A 26932-nucleotide genomic window follows, 5' to 3' on the forward strand; every position below is an offset into this window, starting at 1 on the left:
ACACTCCCAAATCAGATTCGGGAAACCAATCAAGATAATGATGATTAATGACTTTATCAGCAAATCGGATTTGCCTGTAATGTGAACATGGCCTAATTGTCTTTGTCCTGATAGCTTCCATGACCAAGCTGTTTGCAGCTGTATGGAAATGTAATTTCCTGTCCTGGTTCTATAGTTGCAAGACTCGGCCCCTGAGTGGAGTCAGAGAGGAATATGTCGTGCTGCTGCCACAATGTTATGTGTTTTAATTCTCAAAACACTATAGCCAGTCTCCTGAGTGAAAGCATGGGAAGTGCAAACAGCTGGGAATGTATAACTGATTTCAAAGGGACCAACAGATGGTTATTTGACCACTCAAGGCTGTCATGCCACATTATGTGCCACCCCCCCCCCCCCCCCATCCCCCCTTCCCCCCGGGGTCACAACGAGAAGAGGAACAAGAGAGTAGTTCAGGAAGTATTCAATTCTCTGTTCTCTGCAGTGTTTCCCCTATAAATGTACAGGCCAATGAGAGCCCCCGCCAGGCGAAAAGAAAAATAATGCCAAAAATAATGCCAAATATCCATTCAATGCGGGCGTGAGCAAGCTGTGGCGATCTGCCATTTCAATAAAAAACGTTTATTTTGGTTTTGGAGCACCCTTTTACACATCCACTCATCCACCCTTTCGATAACCGTCCCGCAGTGTCTGTGCCTTTGCTCCGAGTTACGTAAGTCCGCGATCGCCATAGCTGCTCGTCCTACGAAGCCGACATCCTCCAGTTCCGAAGGGAAAAATGGGATTACACGCCATCCGCATGGTCGCGAAAGCACCTCTCAGCTGCACGACCTCTCAACTCTGCTGGCTGAATAAAGTGACGTGACTGGACTTGCCCGGAGCTTTCATCAAAGCTGGTTTATTTTAGGAAGTCAAATTATTTGGGGGATTACTCATGAAGATTTATTTTTGTATTCTTACAAGCTTATTTTTATGCAATAAATATACATCATCCTCTACTTGTGATTACATTGTTTTTTAAGTCTTGAATATACAGAGGCCGAGCAAACAAACATTTCAACAAAACTTGCAGCCCACCTGCTGCGCCATCTGATCAAAGCCGACCGTGGCCACACCAATATGCCATCGTCTGTTTAGGGTTTTTTCGTTGCGTACCACTCGGCCTGAAAAAAACTATTCTAGAGGAAATACTACTCTGTGGAGTTTAAGATTGGGAACTAAAACAGCAGAGAATTCAACTTAATCTGTGTGTGAGGTGTTCACTGGAGCAATGCAGGGAGCATGGGTTTTGGTTTTTGGACCTCATTTAGAGCCATCAAAATAAACTGAGGATTATCCTCTCCTGCTGTCAGAACAAACACTCTGAGACTGACTGACTGAACATATGAAATGTCTACAGCAGATTGTTCACTCTCCTGTTAGTATTAGGACAAAGTACTTACAGTAACAGTGGATAGGACAAGTGATGACTGCAGCCTCCTGGGAAGCGGTGTAAATTAGTCTGAGTAGGATTTCCTTTGGCAAGGATGGACTACACTAACAGTTAACATATGTTTGAAAAGTCCAGTTCAAATATAATAATGAGCTCATGATCAGCAACTGCTGGATTGGAAGTTGGAAACCCTCATTAGTGTTTTGCTTGCACCTGTGTTGTTTACCCTGCCTTTTCGACACAAAATGGCCTGCGTGAAAAGGGTCTATACACAATGTCTACCCTCAATGTTAGTTAACCACATCACAGCGTCGCCTCATCAAATCTGTCCTCTTCCTGCTCATCTCCCATGCTAGCAAGAACCAGAATAGCACACATTTTCTGAGCGCAATGTCCCTCACAGTCTCTTCATTATGGTGAAGTCAAGATCCCTTAAGTGAAATATAAAATCGCACTGGTTGTTCTGAAAGCTGCCTGAAAATAATCCAAGCCGTATGCTTGTTTTCTGCCAGAATGTTTTGACTACCTCTTCCTCCATGCAGTTGGCAAAGCCAGAGAGAGAAATACTCCACTACAAAAAAGTAAATCTCAAGTTTTATGTCTACTTCATGGAACCAAATTAATTAAAAACAAAAACAACCTAAAACAGAGTTAATGAATTCTGTATGTAGGGGATTAACATCAGGACGATTCTGTATCTTTAATCCTCAATCATTCATGTGTAACTCTCTGAATAGTACTGAAAACTGAACAGATACAATTAAAGCATACAGGTCCAAATGTCAGAGCAAATACTGTCTGCAAGTGACTGATGTGGGTCTTTTCCATTGTCACCTGTCTGACTTTCAGCACTGCCAGAGAAACCTTTCCTTGGCACAGCTGCTTCTTTTGAGGTCAGTGAAGCAGTGTGCTTGACTGACTTCAAACAACCACCACACTGAAGACGGTGTTCCTCACCCTGGAACAATATGTAGGTGTGTGTGCCAACATAATCCAGTCAGGTATTGATATTAAGATAGCTTCACCTGCTGATGTGAATGCAAGTAATTTGAGTGCTGGGTCGGCCCTGGCCCCGAAACTAGAAATATGATCTGTATCATCGGATGAGGCAAGGTATCCGCTTTCTGTCTGCCATGTTGCTGTGCTGACTTACAGACAGTACTACACAGCACATGACATACGGCTTCTCTTGCACTAAGGCTCACATTAGAATGATGACTCACTCACTTTGTCCTGTGTCACTATCTTTCTCTCTTTAAACGACTCACTGTTTAGTTTCAGCATGCATTAGTGGAAACCCAAGACAATTGAATAAATTGAATAAATCCTTGCATTCCTAAGTGGGTGTTTACTTGACTAAGTGCAACCTGTTGTGACCCCAACTGCTCCGAGCCTCCCTGAAGTAGAACAAAGATGCCATTTTGTGCTCTTATTGTGCTTTGGCTATTTGTTTTATTTATGCCTTAGATTTCACTGTGGCAGCTATGGAAGAGATTCCCCATGACTAATTTCTTCTGGCACATTAAAGCCCTCTTTACCACAAACACCTTCCCTCCCATTTTCCAATGACAAAACTTCAGACAATGAGTGCTGACATGATCTGCCACAGGGTCCATTAGGACTCTCATCTGTGACTAAACATTGCTTTTTGCACTCGCTAACTCCAGTTAGCGTGTCCGTGCTTAGTGAGGGTGAAAAGAGACAAAAAACAACAGTCTCTCTACGCATCACCGAACTCTCAACAGCGGTCATGGTCATGTTGTATTGGAAGAACAGGAGTTGTTGTTCATTAAGCCATGTCAGTTTTCACAAATATTGTTACAAATTACAAATATTCTTAGAGATCAATTATTCCTCCATTTATTCCCAGTTAATATAAAATGCCCTTGTCATGGCGGTTTTGGTGCAAAGATGGGAAATAGCTTTCTACACTATAGCCTGTGGTTTGTGTTGACTGGTGTATATCCACAAGTGAAAGTTTACAACCAGGGATGAAAATGTCCATAGATTGGGGAAGGGGGGTGTGTGAATATCATATTGCTTAAGTAATCACTGATGAACTGCATCTGTAATTGACAACTTGCGAGCAGGGATGCAAAATGGTTTGCACACAATTATCCACAAGTGTGAGCTGTGACTAATGAAAACAAAGAATAGTATCAGTGGTTATCAGGCAGCATATGTGTGTCCCTGTTAGCAGTGTAGATGGTGATCAACATCAGGTTCCACAGTGAGGAATCGGAAGAGCTCCAACTCATGGAGGATGACAAGCAGCCATCTGGCAACTCTTTTCTCCAGACCTGTACGTTAACTACATCCTGAAATAGCTTCAAAGGAGAAAACAATGTCTTTTGAAAAAGCTCTAGAGCACTGAAATCTCTCTTGTATTGTCACTCAAGGAGTCTGAGACAGATGCAGTCACATGATAGAGGGTGAGAAGGAAAGAGGGAGACAGAAAGAGAGAGGATGATTTATGTACAAGACAAACCATGCAAACAACTAAAAAACATTCTTAACATTAATTGTCACACAAGGGAATATGACTTGAAATGTAATTTCAGAATATTCAGTGGGATGTTCTGAGGTGTGCTGAGAAGCTGTAGGCGTGCATTTTGAACCAAACGCAAACATGGTTTGCTGAGAAATCTGTGAAGTTGTGACACCAACTATGACAAATTAATTTCTGGAAAGGCTATTTGACATCATGCATTTTACATGTATTTATGCAGCAGCCTCTTATGACAGTCATTACTGTATTAAAGTAGGAAAACTGCACACATCCAAAACCACATTGGGCATCAGGTGCAGGACAAATAGGTGAAATCAAAAAATAAAGGAATTGTCCGCACACTGATTAGCAGCTCCCGTTTTTATTTGCGCTCAAGGTTGGCAAGCTTTCGACCCTATTGGGTCTTCATCAGGCAAATTAATTCATTTGCAAATAAAAACGGGAGCTGCTAATCAGTGTGCGGACAATTCCTTTATTTTTAGTCATTACTGTATTACCATATTATTACCATACTGCCTTTAACACATTCAGTGCCAAGGACGTCTGTGGACGTCCTAAAAAAAAGTAACGAGGAGTGCCAAGGACGTCTGTGGACGTCCTAAAATCATAATTCATATTATTCCATAATTCTGCTGTTTAAGGTCGTACCTAGCCAGTGAGCATGAATCCCTTCAAGGGATCACACGGCGCCACCTTAAACATCGTCACAGGAGCTGCTCCACCCACCTCAGATCCTTTACTTTGTACAGGAGACAGCGGAGAAAGTGGAAACCGATGCATGCTTTCTGCCAGAGCCGTATATATTGCTCTGTCTACAGCGGACAGTGGGCTCGGCTGCATCCGCGCTCACAACTGAGCTCTTATGCTTCTATCTATCTCCACACGATTTCCTAGAAAGCCAGCATCCGAAGCCGAACGGCCAAGCCTTTTCGTTCAGTCGCGTTTGCCAGCGCGCATCATTTCCTTCTTGATGGGCGCTGGGATCTGTCCGGGGCAAAAACGAGAAAACAAACTCTGTGCGTGTGGGAGGAGCCCGCAGCTCAGAGGTGGAGAGGGGAGAGGGGGGAGGGGGGAGGGGTGTGTGGCACACAGGCTTCACAGAAACCACACCACACGCCACCACATCAGAAAACACCAGCCAGAGTCAGTGAATGTGCTCGAAATTAGAGTGCAAAAGGTATTCATAAAAGGGCCTATATCTTGGAAAGTAAAAAAAAACGACAGAAAACCCTTGAAAGTGCACTTTTTTGAGAGGCTGTAATTTCATAATGGAACTGTCTAGAAACAAAATTTCTTCTTTGGAAGAAGCAGGAGTGTTCAATGTTTCATTAAAGTCCAGCCCCGTTAATATAGCCATAATAGAAAAAATTCTATAGCTGTTTTCAACTGAATGGAAGTGAATCTGGCACAGGCTCCAGACAATTTTACTGAAGCGCTGTGGCACTGAATGTGTTAAGATCGTTGTTGCGGTAACGGACATTCACTTATTTCAACGCTTATTTCACTTTCTCCACCAGCACTTTACCTTTCTCCATAGTTGTTGTTATGTTATGTTATATGTTATGTTATCCTTTATTGCCCCTGTGAGGAAATTCATCCAATGCATTTGACCCTCTTGATCCTCTACTAGAAACCTTCCTCGAATTAGGAGCAGTGGGCAGCCGCAGTGCAGCGCCTGGGGACCAACTCCAGTTCGATTGCCAGTGACTTGGTCAGGGGCACTGACAGGAGTATTAACCCTTACCCGCTAACATACATGTCTTTGATGGTGGGAGGAAACCGGAGCACCCGGAAGAAACCCACACGAACACCGGGAGAACATGCAAACTCGGAAAACGCCGAAAGAACCAGGGACCGACCGGGGTTCGAACCCGGGACCTTCTTGCTGTGAGGCAACAATGCTACCCATTGAGCCACCATGCTGTGCTATGCTAGGGGAAACGTCCAGTGTCTCTGTGATCGCGATTGGTCGGCTGAAAAAACACAAATCTAGCTTTTCTGCTCTGAGTTGAAGTTTTTTCAACTGGAGACGTTCAGTGTCCTTGAGGTGCATAGAGGGGGAAACACGAAGGCTCAGGTGCTCAGCAGTGTAAAAGCAGCAAGCAAAACGCTTCACTTTCACTGAAAACAATTACAAAAAGCCACCCCAGGCTGCTAAAAAGTGCTCTTTCTGATCGAGACCTTAACCTGCTCTCTCGCGCTTTCTCTCCTCTCTCTCTCTCTCTCCCCCCTCCATACAGCTATTTATGGATTAATCTAGACATGAAGGTGGTGATTATTTTTAATGAGAGTAAATGCTAATCGCCTTCCACCAAATGGAAAGAGTGATCCATTCTTCTAATCTACTTACTGTACATTGAGCTGAGAGAATCTTAGTAGCACTAATATTAGGTGCTTGCTCAGCTTTGTTCTGTCTGAAAACAGATTATTTTCTTTGGGTGAAGAAGATCCCCATTTGGAACTTGAGGCTTTATTACAAACTAGCATTACGTATACAAGAAATTAAGTAAGGAAAGACTTTAATCCAATGAATACATTTTAATCTAACACTGACTATTTTGGAGTGTTAGCCTTATTTGCCCAGTGTTCCTTTCCTCTTATAATTTGCAATTATATTGCGTAGCGCTCGATGCCGCCCATAGCTCGTCCTCGCCTGTCCCAGCAGCTGTTCTGCCCTTGGGGTCCGGCTCCATCATCACTGATGTCACTATGACATCACTGATCAGTCTTGTCACAATGCCTCCTTGTGTGTGTGTGACATCACTGACCAGTCTTGTCACAATGCCTCCGTGTGTGTGTGTGTGTGTGTGTGTGTGTGCGCGCCCTTATGACATCGCTTTTGAAATCATCACTGATGACATCACATCATTAGCTAATTAGCCTACGGTAATTAAAAAATCCGGCTCTCTCAGGTCACCCGCACTGGTGCGCTTTTACACCCCCTGAGAGTTTCAGCCCGATCGCACTTGAAACGGCATAGCTGTGGCCGGACACAGAATTAAAACATACAAATAAACATAAATATCACCACAATCCCACATACTCAATTTTATAGATGGGAACAATAAAGGCCAAGTCGGTCACAAAGATGGTGAAACACATTTAGCATTAAAAGTCACAGGGTTCAGAGAACCATGCATCAAATGTCTAGCTGTTTCTCCCAGCTGCACATTATAAATGAATGCCCTGTCAGCTAAAGGTTGCATGTCGGGCCCCAAAGAGACACAGTGCTCCAGTGCTTTCCTCTCTCAGATGAGCTTACAGTACGCTACCGCAGTTTGGGCCAATATGAAGTCTCAGAAGCTGGTGTGTTGGAGCGAATCTCCTCATCAGAGCAAGCCTTAATAGACTCAGCAGAGAAGAAACATTTATTGTGGGAGCCAGCCAACTGTCTTTTAGAGTTGACCATTCACAGACTGCCGTTGTAGGAGGACGTTGGAACACACACCTCAGCCAGCCTGCCAGTGTGCTGATAGTGACTCCTGCTCCTCCGCTGAGCCTCTCATTAAGCAGACCTCTGGAACACAAAACACATTGATTTGGGCTGGAAGGTCTCTCCAACAGACTGCAATTAACTTCACCGACTGTTCAACTGAAGGGCGAGCCTTTCCAAAAACCATTAGCGTTAGTGTATCTGTGCCAATCGTAACACTGCCATGACACGCTGTGGATACAGGCATGGATACAGTACTTGTCCATACAGCCAAGATCTCCTTGTCCAGCAGCCTAATTGTTGATATGATGATCTAAGTAAGACCACATCCTGTACTAAAGCATGCATTGGGGGGAGGACAGATGGGAAACTGTTTGAGGATGGTAGAAAAGCTCTTGAGGCAAGGGGGGGGGGTGCATTTTTAATTGATTGCTTCCTACCATGGGCGTCTTTTAGATTGATTTAACCAAGGTTATGCACTGCACTAACGAGGCATTGCCCGTGCTTCTTTATCGACAAAAGGATGACAGTGTTCACACATGTACGCCGCATCCATAGAGGTGCACTTGACCTTATCAGCTGCTATGTTATCTTTAAACGCACATACACCTCACAGCATGTCAGAAAGGACATGGACCTTTTGGCAGTAGAAAGCGGATTAAACGGCAAACCAAAGATTCATTAGTTGGGTTAAATGGAATAGAGCTGAGTGGATAGGAGATTTAAATAAATTAACCTTCTGTGAATTCCCAGAGGCCTTCAGGAATGACAGAGGGGGGCTGAGGTGGAATTCCTTCCCTGTCACTGGTGTGATGAATAGTGATGACATGGTTCTGCTCTGGTAGGACTCCAGTAAACCTGAGCTCATGTGGGAAGCCCAGCAGGAGTGGACGCTGGACTTATTGACATGCTTTCGTGTTCCTAGAACAAGACATAAAATTTAATTGAAACCGCAAACCGCTTTTCCTTCCCCCCACATTAACAGCCAAGCAAAACAGCAACTGCTTACAGGGACGTTAGTGCTAGACCTACGTTAGCACTTAGCAGTAGATCTCCAATAACAAGCTGCTAGTCAAGTAAAAGGGTTCTCCGTGCATCTTCCAGCAAAAACACAGCTGAATCGGGTGCTTCTCAGTTTGAGGACAGCAATTTTCCAGGAAACGAATAAGGGACTGATAGATTTGCAGCTTTTAATTGTGCAAACAAGCGAGTTTCCACACTATTGTGTCTTCATCAGAGTCCAAAAGAAGCTGGAAGCTGCTAGTCAAGTTGGAGACCGGCCCAGTATAATAAAGTGACTCAATGTAGAATGCAGCAAATTAGCAGTGTTGAGACCAGCCAGTCCAAAAGAAGAAGCGCCACATCTGCATCCTCAGTGTCTTCTCAGCTGTAAGAGTTTTTCATCTGCATCCTCAGTGTCTTCTCAGCTGTAAGAGTTTTTCATCTTGGAATGGCAATGCCGATGTTTTGGCAGAAGGCTGCTTTTGTCACAAATACTCATTCCAATTTCCCATTCATAAGGCTCCGATTTCTCCATCTTGGAATAACAACATTTGGCTAAACTCCAGTTCCATACGAGTTGATGTAAGGTTAAAGTTAATAAGTTGGCACCATTTTAGGCTATTTGATGGCACATAAGCAAATTATCTCCCTAGGAAGTGAAGGAGGGTGAAGGATTTTCTTCTTCTACCTTATTAGACTCCCCCTAAATCTTCACAAAAGTGGCAGTCTCATCCCAGGAATCATATTCACCGCAGCCTTCACTCTCTTATTAATGCTTCACTGGCATAAAATCCCCAATTGACCTTTTTCTAGAAGAACACTACCAAACGCTCTGCATGAACGACAGCATAAAGTAGGCCCAGAGGTTTCCCTCGTCCCTTTGTGTTTTTTCCTCACAAGTCTAAAGTCAACAGTGCTGGATCAGGAGATGTGCTGAAGAGTGTTTTTATAGCATGTACAGTAAGTGTTTGTATCTGCTGAGGCACAAACACTACAGTATATGGCAGAGACGTTGTGTCTGTTTTGTGTATGTTTGTTGGTGAGTTTGTTGTCTGCTCCTCTTGTGTGGAGAACAAAGCTGACGGTTCACCCAGTGGAGATCCTCAATCTGGGCATTTGGCAGAAGTCCATGGAAACAGTCAGACTGAACAACAGCAGCCAGTATGGCTGCCAGGTCAGCAGGGGTGACGGTGTGACCATGGCCACCGCACTTGGCATACTCAGTCCTCTCTTTCTAAGCCGCCATGTCACCACTCACATTCTTAGCGGCTCTGCGTGGTCACACAGTGTCACACACTGAAACAGCTCCTGATACACTTTTGTCGCCTTTCACTGGGCTGCTGCTGTCTGTGTCTGTGATGGGCTTTGAGAGAGAAACCAGATGTCTGGCCTCACCTGGCTGAAATTGTTTTATTTTTCTTAGCACATGCATGTCAAGCTTTGTTTTACCATGTGTTTTATTATGTCTGCTGATTTTAATTTGGCTATTTTCCTTTTCAGTTTTATGTGAAGCACTTTGTAACTCTAAGTGCTATGTAAATAAACTATGTAGATTCATTGTGTTTAGTCACATAAAGTGTTAGCCTGGATGGGAACCTGACGAATCTGCGAGCTCATGTTTTATTCGCTCTGGCAGATGCGTCCGGCCACCCTTGCTTTCAAACAGATTTCCACCCAGCATGAAAACGGACGGGCCAATCACAGTCCATTTATTGCACGGCTTTGTTTAATACTCAACTGATTGGTCAATCACGGCATTCTACCTCTTATTTCTGTATAACGTTAGCAAATGACTGCTCGCAGACCGTTGCTATGAACAAACACAGTTCTGATAGACTCCGGTAAATGTAACAGTTGCTTCGTGTCGTGGTCCTTCATCACCCTGTCAGGGTTTATTTGGTGATAATGACTGGCTCGCTGTAACACACCACAACAGGCAAACCAGCTGATCAGTAATCTGTTTACATGTTTGTCGCTCTGCGCTACGTCACACCTTTCGTTGTTCTGATTGGTTGAGGCATTCTGGACTGCGCCCCTTCGTAAAGCCCCCCTGGAAATAGAAATTGAACTGAGAGATTCCAGATTCATTCGCATTTGCGAATTGGTCTGGCGATGTCAGGCTACCAAACTTTATTTGTGGTGATGTAACGTTCGTTCCAAATACGCAAATAGGATTGAGGGAAAAACTTGAAGTTAAATTTTCATTAAAGAAAATAGACTGAACTTGAAAACTTGTCAGTACACAATGTTACAACTTTTGCTTTATTTTATTAATTAGATATGGCTCAATAAAGAACTGACTATTTGGAAGAAATTAACTTGTGTCACTGTAAACCAGGGCTAGGCAAATGAAGGGCCTACAGATTTTCATTCAAGCGTAAGACAAGACCGCACTAGCTGATTTGAGCGATTAGTTGCCGCCTCTCTGGGTGAAGATGTGTTGAAACTGTAAGATCACCTCGTATGTAGCTTTTGGTTGGAATGAGAACATGCACATTAGGCTTTATGACAAATTGTGATCATGGCACACCACACCCCTGACCTGAATGTGTCTCTTGTCTCTGCCACAGCACTGTGGCAGAGACAAACCATCAAACCCACCTTGCCCTTCCCTTTGGAGCAAACACAAGCTTTGCCAGATGTTCTCAACTATTAAATGTTCTTGTTTTGTCAAATGAGGGAGATGAGCCTGTAGGACAGTGCCCTTGATAATAAAATGGTCTTTGGTTCCTTGCATCCACTGCTTGTTGTTGGAGCCACTCCCTCTGTGTCTTGGCTATAAATACACATGAAGTGAAAAGCTATGCTAATGACCAATGAGAATACTGCAGCTGCTTGGCATGCTTTACCTTCATTGCTAAGCCGGATCCATCAGACACCTTGTTTATTCATCTGCTAAGGTCATTCAATATGGCCCGTCCTTTTTTAGGCAGTGTGGGCAGAGTGAGTGCCCGTGGTCTGGGGCCAAAACATGTTCTGTTGTTCTGATGGACACTGCAGGCTATCAATAGAGCAGCATTTCACTTCATTGTGTTGACTGATCTGCACGGGAACTTTTCCAGGAGCACCTCATGGAGGTCTTGTGACTTTGTTTGATCAGTAACCTTTCAGGTGACTGGAGGCTAATTTGGGATCCCACGGGGTGACTGGCCAGCTGTCAGCGCACAGGACACAGCGCCACATCACTTTACTGTGACCCTTAGAGGCCAGCCTGGAATTATTTATTGATTATCTGTTGGAGTGCAGCAATGCAGCGTGATGCTGAGTGGTATCAGAATAGGAGTTTTGACCTGCATCAGTAATATATTGTGCGTGGAAAATATGACTCCTATCTTTTCCCTTACAATCCATCCTGAAAAGTCTTTGATCTCTGGATAAGAAGCAACTGAAAACGTATTTGTTTCAGGCTCAGCCCAAACCCAGAGAGGCGAGAAAGGGCTTATTCTTTAACAACAAATGGGTGTTAAAAAATAGTTGGTACTAGTGATACCATTCAGTTGACAAAAAGAAAATCAAGTCTACTGGCCAACAGTCATCGACCACTAACCCCCCATCCCCCGTACCCCCCCCCCCCCCCCCCCCCCAACCCTGTGTCTCGCCCTGCACATTTAACACATTCACTGCCAGCCGTTTTTTTTTTTTACTGTAGGTAGGTTCTGCCAGAGGGTTTTTTTGAGGATTCTGGCTCATCTTTCAAGACCCGAGGATTCTTTTCTGCTAAGATTTTGTGAACACACAATATCTCAAAAGAACTAATAGAATGTGTGCTTTCTCTGTCTAAAAGAGTTAGTTTGTAGAGTTAGTAGTTATGTAAGCATTAGCAGTTGAATACAGCATGGTTTCAGCGTCAGAAAAATTATTCTGAGATAAACGGCTTTTTGTGAAATTCGATAGAACAGTCACTTTAACCATTCATTTTTGGCATCAGTAAGACGTCAGACATCTAAACAATAGTTTTGAACAGTAATTTCCTCCATAACAGCAGGAAACCCCCCTCTGCTTCCAACTCCTCCCTCCGTGTGTGTCTTCTTGGCTGCAGCGGCCGTGTCACAAGCTCGTTGCTGCTGCTGCTGCTGTAACCTCGCGTCACCAGGCTCATTGCTTTGCTGCTGCTGTGCCTGTCTGCGCGGCCGCTCTTTGAGGAAGTCTGGATGGACTCGCTCGTTACTTGGAGTTTTGGTTGAGAGCTTTGATGAAGCTTTTGCGATTCTGGTCATATTTATGCTGTGTGTTTCAAAGTGTGTTCCACCCGTAATCTATTATGCAAATGTGCAATCCCGCACCGCCAGCAATCAGCGCGAAAACGAAAGCGTTTTCGCCAATCCATTTTCATGAGAATGGCTTGATCACACTGCTTTTTGCTTGCCTTCCTCTAGTCAGGAGAGCACTGTCGCCACTTAGTGGGTCGGTGGAATGGGTTGTACACGTTCGGTAGCTCCAATAATTTTATAGGAGACGTGGGGGGCACTGATCCACGTAGCACCGTCAAAAATTTTTTTTTTTTTTTTTTGACGTCTCAACTCGTCATTGGCAGTGAACCATTGGAATTTTTTTGACGAGTCAACTCGCCATTGGCAGTGAACGTGTTAACTGAGAATATTTATAATCAATCAATCAATTATTACTATGTAATCTAATGACTATAGAGGAAACTCTTTCTGGTTGATTGTCACATTGTTAGAATCCTAATTTTCCGCATTGCAATTGAAGTGGTGGGGCGGCTGTAGCTCAGGAGGTAGAGCTGGTCGTCCACTAATCACTTTGGATAAAAGAGGTTGGTGGTTCGATTCCCGCCTCCTCAGTCTGCATGTCGAAGTGTCCTTGGGCAAGATACTGAACCCCAAATTGCTCCTGATGGTGTGCCAGCACCCTGCGTGGTAGCCTGCCGCCATCAGTGTATGAAAATGGGTGAATGTACCTACTGACTGTAAAGCGCTTTGGATAAAAGTGCTATATAAATGCAGGCCATTTACCATTTACCAAGTGGTCCTATCTTATGCTAATTACCTGGCTGGACATCAGCATAAAAGACAAATGAAAATGTTAATTAAATCAAAATAAAAGAAAGAAGTTGTTCCCGATTTGCAAAGACCCAGGATTGCCATTTTACATTCAAAGAGTTACATTAACACAATTTAGCAGTCAAGATTTAGTGCAAAACAAATTATACAATTATCGGATTATAGTAGATCTTAAAAGAAACGGATTATACAAAAACAACAACAAAAAGATTTGTCGTCTGTCCATCTTTTGCACATATTACAATACATACCACAAATCCGGCACACCACTTCAGTAGTTTATCTCGCTTCTCTTTTGTTGGGCTGAAACCCAAAGTACTGCCAGACTGGCGAAGTGGTACCTTTTGAACGTCCAAGTTGATAAACATTCCTTTCCAACATAGGCTACATACATACATGTAAAAAACTATAAAAGTAAGTTTAAGAATTGGTCAGTTCTCTGTGAACTAATGAGTGAAGTCTACTGTTGTTTAGATCTGGTTGGTGGGGATTAAACGTAAACAGAAGGGGGCTCTAAGAGTGAGAGTAGGATGGTGTTTTGAGTGGAAGAATATAAACGGGCCAGCGAAACCTGGGCTTCATCTTTTGTAATTGGACAACAGCTTTGGGACTTCTTGCTCCCTGTTCTCTCTGCTGGACTTAAACTGATTATCATGAATAAATGTTTTCATTTTACAGCATTAATTCAATAGGGAAGACCAACTGCCAGCTCACAACCTTGTAAAATTGAATTGTCTTTGTTGAAAGTGTGTGTACGCCCATGCAACCGCTTGTGCATGTGTATTGCTAGTGTTGTGTCTGTTGGCCAGATGGGGGATAAATTTGGCGCATCCTTCTAGCAATTTAGCATTAACTGCTTTTTATCTGTTTTCTTTCCCACTGCAATTTCTTGAGGCTGCAGATTTTGCAATTGTCTGTCTGTAGGCAAAGGGTGAAACTGCGTCATTTCATTTCTGACTCAGTACTGATTTCAAAGCAGATGTTTTTTGTTGAAGATTTAGAACTGAAAAGGACATGGATCACTTGAGGAAAATCCAGTAATCCACTGTAATGCTACAGTATTTCCCTTGCATTTCTTTTTTGTTTAGGTGGGTGGGGGGAGTTGACACTAAACACCTTTGAAACCGTTGGCCTGATAAGTGAATGTGCTCAACCGCTCTGCTTGATGCGACAAATCTGTTCAACTGAAAGAGTCTTTGTGGACAAGACGGCATTGCTTCAGTAATGGGGTGGAAAAGTCGCAGAGAAGCAAATGTACTTGTGAGGTCAGTGAGTGATATGTTAATGTTGTGTGTCACCGCCTGGCCCTTAGTCTTCTTCAGATGAATGAACTGAGGTTCATCTACATTGGTCTCCACATGTTCTTCAATGCTAGCCAAGATTAATGGCCCACTGCTAATGCCATCCTCCCACTTCAGCACATACTCACAAACAATAGTGTGCCGATGCATATATCTCTATGGTCTACATTATTCATACCATGGGGTTTCTTCACTGTTGTTGCGTGAGGGGAACGCCTGTAGAAAAATGGAAGAATAGCTTTACTGAGACAATCATTGCAGCAGAGTGGTCTAGTAGTGGTGAAGGACTCAAAGTCACAGCTTTGATGGAGTGTTGCTGAACCTTTAAGTTCAAGTTAATTTATGTATATAGCCCTTCATCACAAGCACGTCTCAAAGGACATTATAGATACAGTAATTAGCCATAGACTGTAAGGAATGAGCCTGTCTAGATTAAACTAATCAACGTTCAATCACAGATCTAACGACATGCAGCAAAACAAAACACCCTCTAGCCTACCAACTTTGGCCCTTAGTGCATATATATATATACACAGTAGGAGGGACAAACTCCCAAGAAAACCTTATTAGGGAAAAATGTTGGAAACCTTGAGCAGGCCGAGTAAAAGAGGGATCAACTACGTGGATGGATGAGCAGTTTATATTCTGGATAACAAGGTCAGGTAAATGCCTGTAACATGAATATAACCATTTAAGAGAAAGTGAAGGAACAGGAGAGGAAGGGTACTTCTTAGGCATGGGACCAGTTGATTTGCTGAGTAAATGAAACTGCATGACGCATTGGGTGGTCTGGAGTTAGGCTCCGACATTCCTCTCAAACGAAATGAAATGAGCATTGAGTTTCTCTCTCGCTGGCTGCTCTCATGTTTGTGTGTTGTGACAGACTTTGTTGCCTTAAAATACTCTGATTGGTTTGTTGCTGACATAAGCGCAAATGATCTGATGCATCCGTGAGGACCGCGAGTGTCCGTGCGGCCAAATTTGGAAGAATCCAGCTATCATTCATTGTCCATCTCAATAGCTCAGGTTTAGGATATATCATCACATGATCCTCACTCTAGAGTTGGTCTGTTCTCTCCGTTCTGCTGCCATCTCCACTTTTACAGCTTAGATAGTTTTGCTGGTTGAGGGAGTGTGTTATTGCCTGGTCTTACGTTACTTCTATGGGGTATCATATTCTGCACACATTGCCCTACATTCTCCAGGGAAATCTATGCTATATAGATGCATTAGTTGGTTTTACGTCCAAAGCATATAGATGGCGTTTTAATGACCCACGAGTCTCATAGTGTATTCTAATGACCCTGTCTTTTCTTGGCTCACTATACCCCTAATGGAGCATCTTGTTAATGCATCCTTTATGTAAGCTCAGGCCTTTTTCCTTGATGGTATTTCTTCTGTCCCAAAGCCTGAAGCCATGTATCCTAATAATGTGGGTCAGTTCAGCATTTTCCTTTCCTCCATCTACCCCGCTGCCCTCCTGCCCAGAGCCTGGCGTCTGGTCTCCACCCTGCCTCCTGGTCCTTATTTCCTCCCTCCCCTGGGGAGTGATGTTCACTGACATCTCCCCTCCCTCTGGCCAGATGTTGAGGCTACAACACACCATCCATCAGGCTGCAGACACATGAGTAGCACAGCAGACAGGGCCAATGACCCAGCAAAGACTCTTAATACACAAGTGTACACGCGTGGCATACACACACACACACACACACACACACACACACACACACACACACACACACACACACACACACACACACACACACACACTTCATTATAATAAGCTCACTTCTCAGCCTAAAGGGGAATTCCATCCCATGTAAAATCAACATAGTACCTCCTGTGGGTCGTAACAGTCCACTCAGTGTTTTTGAACACGGACAACTCTGTTCCCATGCTGGAAACCAGAGAGAGAAGCAGGCTTCTGATGTATGATGAAAGAACTCAGCATGGACACTGGAGTCTGGACTCATAGAAAGCCCGTCTGAACGTTTATTTTGCAGCGGAGCCATGTGTTCTTGTAGTGCTTGTAATGTTGTGTTGTTTATGTGTCTGTTCGCTAATTTTAGCAATGTATTTGTCTTCCTTTTAATGATTTTTTTCTATTGCTCAAACTTCTCATTTAATTAATTAATAATAATTCATCATGTTACTTCTCTTGTATTTATGCCTTCTTGTTAGTGCTGCACAATATTTCGTTTCAGCATCGTCCCTGCAATGTGCGCATGTGCAATAGTCAGATCACAGGACGTGCAATGTCAAGTAAGGCAAATTAACTCACACACGCCATGCTCTAACTTTTTAGCTGGTTGATACTTGGCACTTAGCACACTAGCATCCTGCCAATCACTTTGGCTGCAGCTAAAGCACTTGCTATGACATCACCCACGCACTTTACCCACTTCCTTCTTAAAGGGACAAGGCTTGATGAGCTATTCAAGTCATTTGGTGAAAATTCCTGTATTTCTTCATATGGCAATATGTATCACAGAAACAAAATATATTGCAATGTGAGTCGTTTCCAATATCGTGCAGCCCTACTCCTTGTAAAGCACCTTGTCAACTCTGCTTTTAGAGAAGTGTTTAGATAAGTGCAGCTATATATGTTTAGATACATGCTATTTGTTGACTGTCACCAGTAAACAAAGGGTTAGTTTCTTGGTTGAGGTTGAGGCAGGCGAGTGACCCGCTTCAGCAGTATTCCCCATTCGAAGGTTAGTTGTTTCCATTGGCAATTTCTTCTTGGGAACTCTGATCTGTGACTGAAAGACTGTCTCTTCCATAAATGTAAACTGTAAATATTTAATGGTGACCATGAGGTGAACACAGGCAGAGTAATGGATGTGTTTCCCACTCTAGACTATCTGACGGTCATTTATAAAGAAAGTGTGAAAAAACCTTGACAGATGGCTGCTGTTGGACGGAGTAGGGACAGACTTAAAGGAAAGGAAAGAGTGCGTGCGTGCGTGCGTGTGTGTGTGTGTGTGTGAGAGAGAGAGAGAAAACCCAGACAATCTATTTAGACTGACTCAGCAGAGAATAGGCAATAGGTCTAAATCTAACAAATCTCCCCCATCCAGGCTTAATGCATTTTCATGACATTGGAGAAACTCAACATAGAATGTTGCTGCCTCACCCAGGTTTTACAAAATAAGGTTTCCTCTTTCTTTCGTTATCAAGGGCCAACCACCTCTAATCTCCCCATTATTTTTGATACCATTATTTATGGATGCAAGTAGTGCTTATTGTCTCATGATGTGACTGTTGATTCTGTCACTGAAAAGAACAGAGAGAAAACAGAAATGTTTAACAGAACCATAGAGCTAGTGATAAATTTGCCCATTTTTGTGTGTGAATGCGTGCATGTGCAGTTTTGTGTGTATGTGCTGTTTGATTATGTGGAGCGGTAGGTGGGTGTGTGTGCACACTTATCTGTATTTGTACCTTAACAGATTGTTTTGGGGAATGTTTTTATATATATATATATATATATATATACACAGTATATATATATATATATATATATATGTATATATATATATATATATATATGTGTATACTGTATATTTTGTGCAGAGTTGACCTTGACCCGGGAGAGAAAGAGAGGGTGCATGCATGTGCATGCGTGCATGAATATATTTACCTCCGCCAACGGAGGTGGCTGTGAAGCCATGTTTGTTTGTCCGCAGGATATCTCAAAAGTTATGGACGGATTTGCACAAAACTTTGTAGAAAAGTAGGTCATGGGCCATCTTAGCGGGAATGACAATGGGCATGACAAGTCAATCACAAGAAAGGCACGTAACTTCCCACCGGATTCACATAACACCACAGAACTTTGTAGAAAGTTTGGCGGAGGTATGCGCTCTACCGAGTGCCCTCTTAGTTACTTGTGTGTTTAGAGCTCAGCCAGTCTATCGTTGTGTCTGATCCACACTCTTCAACTGTCTCTGGGGTCAGGACAGAAATATGCTGGGAGAAAAATAAAAAAATAAACTACAAAACAAATAAATGTCCATCTGGATGTAACCGATTCGAATACCCACAAGGTCCTTGTTTTTGGTCTGTCCAAGGATTCTCAACAAAGGCCTATCTAGTCAGTCTGTCTCTAACATTGTGTTAATCCAAAAATCCTTTTGTAAGAGAGCTAATTATAAGAGTTTTAATGTACAAGGAATTCTGTTGGAACTGTATTTTTCTGTTGAACATTCACCATTGAGTGGAGTTTGGTTCTGACCAGGTCATTAACTGAATCTAACAACAAAAGAATGCTTTGTGATCTGCCACATGGTCATTTCTGATACTACAGCCCAAGAATCTCATATTTCTTTCTTTTTTGTTGTTGGACGATGTTTTCCCTCAGTGAACCATCATATGTCATCTGCTGTAACATGGCTTTCTGTCTCTCTCTCTCTCTCTCTCTCTCTCTCTCTCTCTCTCTCTCTCTCTCTCTCTCTCTCTCTCTCTCTCTCTCTTGTCTGTATCTATCAGGACTCAACGCTCTATCCTTTGACCCAGGGAGCAACAACGAGCCTCTGCAGTTCAACGGTTCCAGTGTGCCACTTGTGACAGAGTGTCCTTCCCTGGAGAACGCTGCTGAGAACAGCAAGAAGAGGAAGAGAGCCAGCCTGCCTCCAGGTACTTAGAACACTTAAAGGCCTATGTCCACCAGCTGCGGTACGGCTCCGTGCAGCTGCATGAACAGAGCCACACCCATGTAATCTGTCAGACGCATGCACATGTATAAGCCAAGGTGATGGCCTCCACAACCCAATGTGAGAGGCGTTGGTTGGAGATGGGCCTGCCCAAACATGGAGTAGCACAGGAGATGAACAGCTGTTCACCCTTCCTGAGCCCCTTCATCTTGTCCATATAAGTGCGCAGGGCACAGACTGGGCATAAACTCTGAGCCTGCTCCTCAGGAGGAGAAGCAAAAGCTACCAGAGTGAGTGGGGAACAAGAGTCCATAACCTTAGGCACAAAGGCTGGGTTAGGGACCAGAGACACTCTTCTCCGCTGGGGCCAACTGAGCACACGAGGGGTGGCGTGTGTAAATGACTAACCCTCTTGGTTGAGGCCAGAGCCAACAACACCGTCTTTAAGGACAGGTGCTTCTGGGGGAACCCATAGTGAGAACCTCACGAGCATTGTGATAAGAAAACGACCTCACCAGCGCCGCTATTTCAAAACTGCGATATTATTATTCCCCAGTATCAAATCCACAGCATTCTAACGTGAGCCCTCTCCATCTCAAATGCTAACTGCAAGTGACGGTAACACAAATAGAAAATTAATCCCTTTGTGCGTTGATGCAACAGCGAACAGCTGGATTTTTTTTCTTTCAATTTTTTGGGGGGCATTTTTGCCTTTATCGGAGAGGACAGTAGATAGACAAGAAAGGTGGGGAGAGAGAGGGGATGACGTGTGGCAAAGGACCATGGGTCTGATTTGCGAACGACTAAGCCTTAGTGGTACGCGCTCTACCAGGTGAGCCACCGGGGTGTCCCGAACTGCTGGATTTCTGCTTCCCCTTCCTCTACCAACATCAAATAATGGTGATGGGAATTGTTGCATAGTCTTTTAGTTTGAGGCACTATGAAGAAAGTAGCTTAGTTCAGTCTTTGTTGTTTTCCATTAACTTGCCATGTCCGGCGGTGGTGGTTGTCTGGGCTGTTTGGAGGTCAGGCAGCTGAAAGCCGCTCAGCTGAGATTGAGTGTCTGCCTGTCTGTTACCGTGCCAGCAGCACCTGCCACTCAAAACTCTCACATGCCTTCAGCTTTCTCACACACTCTGACTTGTCGTAAAGAGTGATGCATTGAGAGAAGTGTGTGTGTGTGTGTGTATGTGTGTGTGTGTGTGCGTGTGTGTGTGTGTGTGTGCGTGTGCGTGTGTTACAGAATGTGTCATTGCTAAGCACTAATCAGCTTGGTGTGCCTATTAATGTGTCACATTAAATAATTATGGCCGATACTAGATAGACAGAGAGGTGTTGTTCTACGCTCTCTGCTGTCTTGGTGATGCTTGTTTTGGATGAATACGCTATATTAACAAAGCACTATTTGACCTTTTATCTTTCTTCACAACTTCACATGGACAACTCTTGAAAAGGTGTGATTGGAGTTTGATTCACTGACCATGTCATCTTAAATTAGATAATACATCATGGGTGATCTTCAAGCAAATAAGCAAGTTGTGTCATTGAATTTTAGCTTTAGTTTTTAGCTTTATTGTACAGAACATTGAACATTGGCTGTTCTTCACCAAAAACAGTGGCTTGCTTGTAGGTGTTTAGAGTTTAAATAGTCAATGTGATTGTTATCTTTTATTTTATTTGATCTTATAGTCTTTTTAGTCCAGTGGACTGAGGATCTCCTATTCATTATTTCCAAGGTTCATAATGCCTTTCACTTTTTTTGAATGAATATATATGCAGATTCCTTTAGACCGAGTGCAAAGAAACATCCTGAATAGTGGAGGAGTGCTAGAATGTACTGCAGCATCACTCTGCTGAAGTGTAATGTGTCAGTGACACTCCCAAATGATGGGAATGAAAGAGGTCCATTTTCATTCACAGGAGCCAGGCCTGTCACTTTCTGAATACACTGATTTCAGACCAGCCTTCACAGGAGCCAGGCCTGTCACTTTCTGAATACACTGATTTCAGACCAGCCTTCACAGGAGCCAGGCCTGTCACTTTCTGAATACACTGATTTCAGACCAGCCTGTCATGGGGAGAAAAATGTATTCAAAACAGCCCCCTGCACTCAATTAATAGATCAAAACTGGCAGTCCATTGAGGAGGACAAGACTCAGTCATGTCTGCACTGCAGCCAGGCAAAGGAGAGAGACTTCACATATAAACAACATCCTAATGTAGCTTTCAAATCAACAACTTCATCAAAATGTGAATTTTGTGTTGCCAATCCCCACATGTTGTGTCAATACAATAAGCTGTGTAACGGTGTGGAAACAAGCAACTTTGCAAATATTGCATTCTAATTGAAATGTGAATGGAAGCACAAGTGTTTAAATTCACTTAGTTTGTTTGTTTTCAGTGTACAAACATTGTGATATTGAAGCCTAGTATCCTACAGTCAATTAGTGTAATATCTAAGGCTAATCGAACACTGCTATAGTAGTATTAGTGTGATATGGTTAATGCTGAATCACACTGGCAATACAATGGTGCAGGTGTTTCTCTGCCAGTGACGGGGGCAGAGAATATTCAGTTTGTTCCTCCATCATCATTCTGAAACTCTGGTGGGAGATGCAATAATTCAGAACTGTGAAAAAAGATTTGACAGCAATAGTTTACATTGGTCACAGTGAATAGCATTGTATTATTTGGAAGTAGTGTACCCCCCAACTCTGTCATTCTGTCTGAAGTCATTTCCATAATCGACCGCATCGGTTTCATTCCTCCAACACTAAATAATGGAACAATCTTTGTAGGCCACAGGAGTTTGACATGGAGGTATAAGGCTTGCAGGGGAGTCTGGTGGCACCTTGTCCATTCTTGTTGAGAACCACATCACACCACAAAGTTCAAAATACATGACAAAGGTCACCAAACTGTTGTGTCTTGAAATGGAATCCTGTATTACGGGAAGATGGTGTGCGGGAGTCTTCAGATTTTTACTTTATCCTTCTGCCCCCGACCGACGCACCTGGCACATCCACACGCCACACGGTTGTGCAAAGATGATCTTTTAACAAAATCAGGACCTTCAAACCAGAATGGAGAAGTATACCTCAATACACCCTCCTGCCTGCTCCTGTAACATTAGTTGTAGCTAATGTTCACCTAAGAAGTCTGCCCTTGCTACTGTTAAAGGCTTTAATAATGTTTAATCTGCTGCTTCAGGTCCTCACAAACTAGAATAGAATCATGCTACGTGGACAGCATGCAACCTGCTTAGTTAGCACAGCAGAGACCAAGAAGATGATCATATTACACAAACAGAACTGTGTACTAGCGTACCTGCATCAAGCTATTGGTCTTTCTCAGTGCTGACAGATCAGTGATTACAAATTACCGTAAATTCCGGACTATAAGCCGCACCTTTTTTCCCGTTTTTTGGGCTTTTTTGGCCCCTGCGGCTTATCTATGGATTTTTTCAAAAAAAAAAAAAAAATCTCTCTTTTTTAGCACTCTTTCTAACTATAAATCCTATATAACTATAATAAGTTTTAATTTCCTCTCTTGCCCTCTTTTCACCACACTGTATGACACTGTATGACACTGTGTGCACTGTAAAAAACAACACAGGTGGTGTTGTGTTATGTTGTTTTGTTGAAATGTTAATAAATGGGAGCTTCCTCAAACAGCCATCTCTTTCCCGACAATCCCCTCTGTGCATGAACCCTTACATATGGTAATTAAACATTAAAAAAAAAAAAAAAAAAAAAAATACCATTAAAACACCCGCGGCTTATAGTCCGGTGCGGCTTATATAAGAAAAAAATAGTCAACTTTGCAGGTGCGGCTTATACACCGGTGCGGCTTATAGTCCGGAATTTACGGTAGCATTCCCTCCGCCTGCTATGATTTAGCCTACTGGCCCTTCAGTTCCTGAAGAATCAGCAGCTACAGTAAATGCGGGAGTTCTAGTCTACATCTGGAGCTGCAGCGTTACTAGCTGCTTAGATGGTGTGGTGTTGTCTGGCTCCTGGTTGGTGGTTTGTCTTCAGTCTCATCAGGTCCTTCAGCTCTCTGAGGAGGCTTGATGGAGCATCGACTCATTAGCAGCTGTGTGGATTTTAGTCTTGTTAATGGATAGATTAATCTCATGACATTTGGCATTACACTTGGTATTCCATCACACAGCACACATGCCAACACACACCCCCTATTCAAACATTACACACATGTTTTTTACAACACTTATTTATTATGACTCTAATAAGTGAACAAACAAGCTGCCTTTTGCTTGATGTAAGTCATACAGACTCCAGACTCCATGCCACCCTGCTGATAGATTATTTACTGATAGTAATGACTTCTAAGGGGCCCTTTACACGAGGACAGTTTCTGGAAGAAACGACACAATAGCGTTTCCTTCACACCTTTTCCTTCACACCTTCTCCCTGTTTACATGAGCGCTGTTGAATTTTTAAAACGCCGTAATGTACATGCCAGGTCGCTAGGTGGCAGTGTGATCACCTTATTCTTTGCCCATACAAGGACGCTTCTGCATGAAGTCATTTCGTAATAGTTTTTCCGGTTTTAAACACGGAAGTACGCCTACCACAGTCATTTAGACTAGCCAAAAAGCTGTTTTCAAGCTAAAATAAACCCCAAACTGTTTTAAAGTTTTAATATTTGTCGGATGAGAATGTAACATATATGTGACCAGTTTATCAGAATAACGCCTATTGGAAATCTTTAACGAGCAGCGAGGACCGGGAGCGCTGACTGTGATCTGTCAAACCCTACTGCTACTGGCAGCGAGAAAACACTGTCGACGTGCTTTTGTAACTAACGTTAAATGCCGACCGGGTACAGCCATCGGCTCCTCGCAGCAGTAACGTTATGAACATGTAACTGAAGTTGGCCGCAGTGAAAAAGTTTGAGAACCACTGTTGTAAACCACCATACTTCCAAGACACATAACAGACAGATGCAGTTACAGTACATGATTAAGATGAACAAACCCTCACCTCCTGTGAACCAGTAAACATTTAAAATGCCTACACAGTCTGTCACAAATGGTCTTCCACGGTCCACTCACTCCACATTTGTACTCAATGCGATTAAGCAATATTTTCTATTCAGTTGACTATGTAACAGCTCGAGAAAAATTAACTTGATTAGAAATCATGCCCACTTAACAGTCCATAAGGGATTCATAGCGTGTTGTGACCCAATTACTAAGGCATAAAAGGAAAAGGCAGAGTGCGCCGAGTGTTATGCCTGGACCTGGTCAAATGGAGGCACTGAATATTTCAGCATTTCCCCATAATGCTTATCAAGTGCTCAGAGTTGTTTATATTTCAGCCCTCTATAGTTACAGATAATGCATTCGCCCACCTTCTTTGCTGTGTGTGCGTGTGCATGTCTTTTTAAACACTCCATAATAAGCAGAGCCTTAGGGTAGCATGGATTCTCCTTATTCTGTTGTGATCAGTTTTACAGCACTGCCAGAGATGACCTTCTCTCTGCTCTTCAGTCCTGCTGCATTTCAGTTACAGCTGGTGAAGAGAATGAGCTGTTATTCAAATGCTGTTGGTTTGTTGCTTGAGCAGGATTTCCCTTTTTTACCGGGTAAATACAAATGTCCAACTTTGCAAGAAGTCATCTCATAGCATCTCCTTCATGACCATTTTTCTTGCTCCACACAAAAGTACATTTTGCTGCTCTACCACGTGAACATCCTGCTCCCTTCATAGTCCCACATGGGTCAATATGTGAGAATTGATTTACTCTGTCTGTCCAAAAATAATTAGGATTGGCAGTCCTACTTAAAGGAGTCCATTGACATTGTGGGTGTTTTTGGCCCACTGTCCTGTTACCCAGTAGTAGTTTGTGACAAGAGGCGCATGCTCATGCTGTAGCATACAGCATGTTAAGTATGTTATGTGTAATAAACCTTTGCTTTTAGCAATCCAGAGTTGATGGGGTTTTAAATATATGGCCTGAATAATTTACATCTTCTGAAAACAAACATGTTTTTATTGATAATCCACAATCCAAAGATTGAAGACTCTAAATTGCCCAGAGGCACGCGACAGTGTGGTATAGCATGGTATGATATGTGTATATACTCTAAATATACTGTATACTGTATGTATGTAGTATGCGTATATAAAGTAGTACGTACATATGAGATGTACAGCATATGATGCTATGTAAAACCCTTTGAGACATGTTTGTGATATAATTAAGCAATATATCACGAGAGCTAGTGTGTTGTGATGAATATATCACACTGATAAGCTGTTATCCCACGAGGCCGCAGGCCGAGTGGGATAACAGCTTATCAGTGTGATATATTTCACAACACACGCTGCTCGAGTGCTATATTGCTTTTATAAAAGGGTTCCAAGTATAATAATATAATAATAATAATACTATAAGTCCGACTGGCATTTTATTCTGATAGAGTCAGTTGAAACAATACTGTAAGGCGGGACCTCTAGCAAGAAGATAGACGTGCGGGTGATTTGATTGGATCGTTCTGGAGACTGAAGTCGACATTGGCCAATCCTGGCGCTTGGCTCAGAGCTTTTCCAAAGCCCGACACCAGAGCCGTATGCTGACCAAGTAACGTTACGTCTTATTTAGAAATGCGGGGTTAAGAGTGAGGGCGCGCGAGAGAGGGGTTCAGCCCGCGTCTATTCTTGTACAAATCATCATTTTCTGCGAAGTATTAGTAAAGTTATAAGCGAAGATCGATTCACAAGGATCTGAAAGTTGTCTCCGCCATTTTGTTTTTGAGGTACTTTTAGTAAGAGAGTTGCGCCATCATGCGTCCATAATGACGACTAGTGACCCTCCATACAGCAGATCAGGAGAAAGCTGTTTGTCTCGAGCGCAGCACTGCCATTTAGTAAGAGAGTTGCCATGGTAACCAATAACCCATGGCCATGGGTTATTGAACTCGGTTACTGGAATTATACAATGGCTGTGAACCAATCAGATTGCTTGATTTGAGAGAGCCATTTTATAAAGGGCTATATATAAATAAACACAACGGCATTCAAATGATTTGGTAAGAAAAGATGTTCTCCTGAATAGCGGGAGTAGAGGGGCTGTTTTGCTGGTAACTGATTGACAAGCAGAGAGTGAAATGAAGGGGGGAAAACACTGCAGCACAGGCTGCTGCTTCACCACATGAAAACTGTGCGACAACCTGTGCTGCAAAATATTCTGTTGGGGTTGGTATCTCTCCGTTATACACTTACTGTGCTGTCTGTGTTCTTGGAGACCAGAACAAATCAACAAGCTTCTCTACAGACTACTCGCACTGGAAACGTCTTCGCATCTGTCTGTACTTTGTGCAGTAGCAAATAACTTCAGTTTATTTGAAACGGCACTTTGAAGCAGAAACTTTGGCCTTTGGCTGAATGGTTTTTCTAGCACTTGTAACAAGGTTGTTGCACTGGCAAAAAAAATATTGAATAGTGATCTGAACTCAGGCAGGCAAATATTCAAACCCAAGGCTATATGTATATGGATTTATCCAAAAGCATTTTCAATGTTAGGATAAAATAAATCCCTCCTAGTCATGTTT

At 43.0% G+C, this 26932-nt stretch overlaps 1 protein-coding gene across 2 annotated transcripts in view; it reads left to right on the plus strand.

Moving 5' to 3' along the window:
* The window catches only part of LOC310789917 (ecto-NOX disulfide-thiol exchanger 2-like), a 224687-nt gene that overhangs the window by 82943 nt on the left and 114812 nt on the right, over window positions 1–26932 (plus strand). For both annotated transcript variants that reach the window (XM_083651635.1, XM_083651636.1), the window contains one exon: window positions 19190–19336. In XM_083651635.1, the coding sequence (XP_083507761.1) occupies window positions 19190–19336 (147 nt within the window). The remainder of the gene's footprint in view (window positions 1–19189; window positions 19337–26932) is intronic.

Source organism: Poromitra crassiceps (assembly GCF_964638095.1).
Source record: "Poromitra crassiceps genome assembly, chromosome: 15".
NCBI classification, from domain to species: Eukaryota; Metazoa; Chordata; class Actinopteri; order Beryciformes; family Melamphaidae; genus Poromitra; species Poromitra crassiceps.